The sequence below is a fragment of the Arachis ipaensis genome, chromosome B02 (assembly GCF_000816755.2).
Source record: "Arachis ipaensis cultivar K30076 chromosome B02, Araip1.1, whole genome shotgun sequence".
Taxonomy (NCBI): Eukaryota; Viridiplantae; Streptophyta; class Magnoliopsida; order Fabales; family Fabaceae; genus Arachis; species Arachis ipaensis.
The window spans coordinates 87,741,607-87,745,835 of NC_029786.2; the positions used below are offsets into that span (position 1 = coordinate 87,741,607).

The following is a 4,229-nucleotide window of genomic DNA, read 5'->3' on the forward strand; positions in this document are numbered from 1 at the left end:
GCAACAAGAAAGGGACTCCTCAACCTAACTTGTCAACGACATAGTTTGGAAATTGAATCGAAGGGACTCCTCAACCTTCTATTCAATTCCCCGATGTAACAAGAGAGGGACTCCTCAACCTCAATTGTCCACACCATGGTTTCATCACGAAACCAAAAAGGGGTTTTGAAACCTCTAAAAATTCTATTCTACGACTATAATAGCTAAGGAGGTATTTATAACCTCTTAGGTTAAAACAAAGAAAACCCTAAAGCCCATAACATAAGGCCCACGCTTCTTCGAGTTTGCCTCTTGTGTTTACACACACAGAATATTATTTCTTTGTAGAGAGAAAAGAGAGAGGATTAGTATTTGAGAGGAGTGATTTTCTACCTATGGGTGTTCCCTATTTATATACTTTTGGAAATAGGGTGGTTGGAATATTTTAAATTTCAAACGGAGGGTGGTTACTAGATTCCTATCCATAAATTTAAAATTCTAAACTTATCTCCTAATTAATTTTCAAATTTCAAATTTAATTTTTTTTCTAAAAGGTGTTGTTACAACAAATCTAACCTTATATATAACAACTCTAATCTTATCAATAACATTATCAAATTAAACCATATATAATATATATACTATATATTTTAATTTAGCCTTATCTATAGAAATTAACTATACCAACATGATCAGAATCATTCTAAAACTATAGTAAAAAATATACTTCTAATCTAATAATCAACAAAATTTTTAATACACAATCTTTTTTATTTATATGTTTAGCAAATATGAATAATGTCATCTAAATATCTAATCAATAGAAATAATTATATCATTTATTTCGAGTACTTTTTTAGTATTTGTATTTCTGAACTCTCTCAACAATAATTAAAATGTAAATAAAATGGTAAATTAACTGGAACCGATTTTGTAACCTCTCAATCACAATCGTTGTGGCTCAAATCAATTTATATAGATAAACCAAACATTAAATCACCCTAGCCAAAAACGATTTAACTACAGTCTTACTAGTAAATCGTTAGTCCCAAGGTTTTATATGGACATGAACCTAAAGCGATTTATATAGGTCTTAATCCTCTAATAAATTGATCCAAGAACACACTACTCATGCTTCTTATGCCATGCTAAATCGTCTTAGTTAAGGATGATTTAATTTATAATAGATTTAAAATTCAATAAATCGTTCTAGTATATGATTCATTAGCATTTCCTATTAAATCGTTCTAGGTCATAACGATTTAAAAAATAATAAATTCTGATATATATATCTAATATTCCTCTAACAGTTATATAAACATGCATGCGACACCATTAACAGAAAATTAATTAAAAGAGAAAACCAAGTCGAATTTTAGAAATGAAATTATTAAGACGTTAAAATTTTTAAGAAATAAACTAACTCGATGCGTGTTTTTGATCGGACAAATTGAAAATAGTTATTTGTAATGTCTTACTAGAATAGTGAATAATATAAAGAGGAGATAAAGCAAGTGTATTGAGAAAACGACAAAAGAGAGGAACCCCGTTTGTCAGAAATATCTGAAACAACCCAACACAGAAAGAAAAGAAAGCAGCACAAATGTTACTCTCACACACACACTAGCACTCTTTACTCTTACTATTACCGGAAATAGCCGGTGTTCATCCGGTTTCTCTCGAAACCCTATGCAGTAGTAGCAGTAGGCGTTGCTATCCCCAACAAGAACAACATCATTCATCATTCATCAACAATAACACCCTCTTCCATATCCCTTCTTTGGGAGTTCGCACTTTGAACAAAGAGAGAATCTCTCTGCGCCACACAAAATGAAAGACACACCAACACTCATAGACCCAGAACCCCATACCATATAGCTCCTATACACTTACTTCACAAATCACCCCTTTTATTTTTTTTATTTATTATTCTCAAATCAATTATTATTCATCATCATCATCATCAATTCACGTATCTCTCTCTCTCTCTTTCTCTTTCTATCTATCTAATCTTTTGCTTCTTCTTGCAATAACATACATCACTTGCTCTCTCTTGCTTACTACTACTACTACTACACTACTACATGCTCTTTTATTCTCTCCATGTCATTGAATAATCCCATCGTTTCTTCTTCTTCTTCATCATCATCATCATCATCATCTACTTGTTGCTGCTGCTAGCTAGCTACTACTTCTGAAAAGAAAAGCTTTCATTTTTTTATCTTTTATCTTTTGGTTACTTTTGAATTTTGTTTTCTATTTTTACCCTTTTATGGCTGAGGAGGGTTTTGAGGGTTACCATGTCCCACAACAAAGCAGAAGAGATAAGCTTAGAGTAGTTGTGGCTCACAACCAACAACACCACCATCAACAAACAACAACACTACTAGAATCTTCTTCCACTCCTCCTACTACTACTACTTCTACTTCTTGGTACGACCCTTCTTCATTCATTCCCTCCGATTTATTAACCTGTGCAGCAGCAACACAACAAGGTCATCACGGTAATTTCCACCTCAACAACGAACCTTCTAAACCCAACAACACCACCAACTTATTCGCCTCTTCTTCTGCAGTGAAGCAGGAAGAACAACAACGTTCTGGTTTGATGATGATGGGGTTTGGTGTAGTAACCGCCATCAACAACGGTTCTTCTTCTTCATCTTCTTCTCCTTCTTCTAACTCCTCTTCCGTTTCCCTTTCCCATCACCATGCTTACATGGATCCACAATCTTCTTCTACTTTGCATTTGAATAACCCGTCAATTCACGTTTTTGGAAACAACAACAACAACAACAACAACAATAATCCGTTGTTTCTCTACCAGCCACAGAATCTCAGAGATTTCGATAACCATGGCGGTTACGGTGGTGGTGGTGGCAGCGGCGGAGGCGGTGAAATCATGGTGTTCAAGCCTGAACCATTATCTCTATCTCTCTCTTCCCACAACCATAACCATGGTAGTAACAATAACAATCATAACAGCAACAATAACGGCAATAATCTTCCTCTAGAACTGAATCTTCAGCGGTATGGGGCTATGATTTGCGGTGGTGGTGGTGGTGTGATTCCGGGGTTGGTGGTTAACAGTAGTGGTGGGGGTTCTGGTACTTCGAACGAAGTTTCTAGAAGCTGTTCGTCGGTAATGGTGGTACCACAAATGATGGGTCCATTTACGGGTTACGCTTCGGTGTTGAAGGGATCGAGGTTCTTGAAACCAGCACAGCAATTGTTAGAGGAGTTATGTGATGTTGGTGTTGGTGTTGTTGGTGCTGAAGATAAGATCATTGTTGCTGATGCTTCGTTAATGGAACCTCCTCCTACTGCTGCTAGTACTACTACGCCATTAATGGAGTGCTTGAATCATTCTCATCATGAAGATCCTCTATTGCTTGCAGATCAGCATGCTGCTGCTGCTGTTGAGAGTCGCAAGAAGTCAAGGCTCTTAACCATGCTTGATGAGGTTTGTTGATTTCAAAATTCTTGACTAATGTTATTTGGATCAATTATTCATAGAAAATTTTAATTAAAAAATATATATTAAAAACAAGTTAAACATATAAATATATGGAGGAGGCTGATTTTTGTATTTGGATATATACTTGTGTATGGTAATTAATAACACCTACTTCTCTATTATATTATATTTGATTTTGATTTTGATGTGGTTTTGTTATCACAGTCCAACTTTTTTTTTTCAATGCTTAAATTGAGTAAAGTTTTTATAGACACAATTCAATTTTGTAAATAAGGATATATTTTTTTTAAAAAAAATTATTTTATTTTTTCCCTCTGATTTGTGTCACTGTCATTTGAAATAATTGGTGAAATGGGGTTTCATTCTCTTGTCAACTTCATATCTGAGTTCATGTTTATTGTAAAAAATTTTTTGTCACTTTGTCCACTTGCATTTTCTGTTTTAGATCAGTTTTTGTCCAGAAGGAAAATGGGTTTCTTTACCAAATTTGCATGTTCTCCTTTTATCTCTCTCTTTTTTTTTAAAAAAAAAAATTAATATATTCTTTTCTTCTTTTTTGAAAGTTATATTATGTGCTCATGTTGATTAATGCTTGTTTAATGATTCCTTCCAAGTGGAAGGTTAGTTAGGTTTGCTAGTACATAAACTAGTACAAGCAAGTTTATTATTACACATATTTCTTGAGTTAACTCAATTTTTTACTACTTTACAAGTTTTAAATCCTCAAACCGAGTTTAATATGATATGATTTGACTATGATTCTAGTTTACCT

At 33.8% G+C, this 4,229-nt stretch overlaps 1 protein-coding gene across 1 annotated transcript in view; it reads left to right on the plus strand.

Annotated features, from left to right (window-relative positions):
* The window catches only part of LOC107625615 (BEL1-like homeodomain protein 9), a 6,323-nt gene continuing 3,796 nt past the window's right edge, over window positions 1,703-4,229 (plus strand). The window contains exon 1 of the mRNA XM_016328300.2: window positions 1,703-3,442. Within this exon, the coding sequence (XP_016183786.1) occupies window positions 2,252-3,442 (1,191 nt within the window). The 5' untranslated portion in view covers window positions 1,703-2,251. The remainder of the gene's footprint in view (window positions 3,443-4,229) is intronic.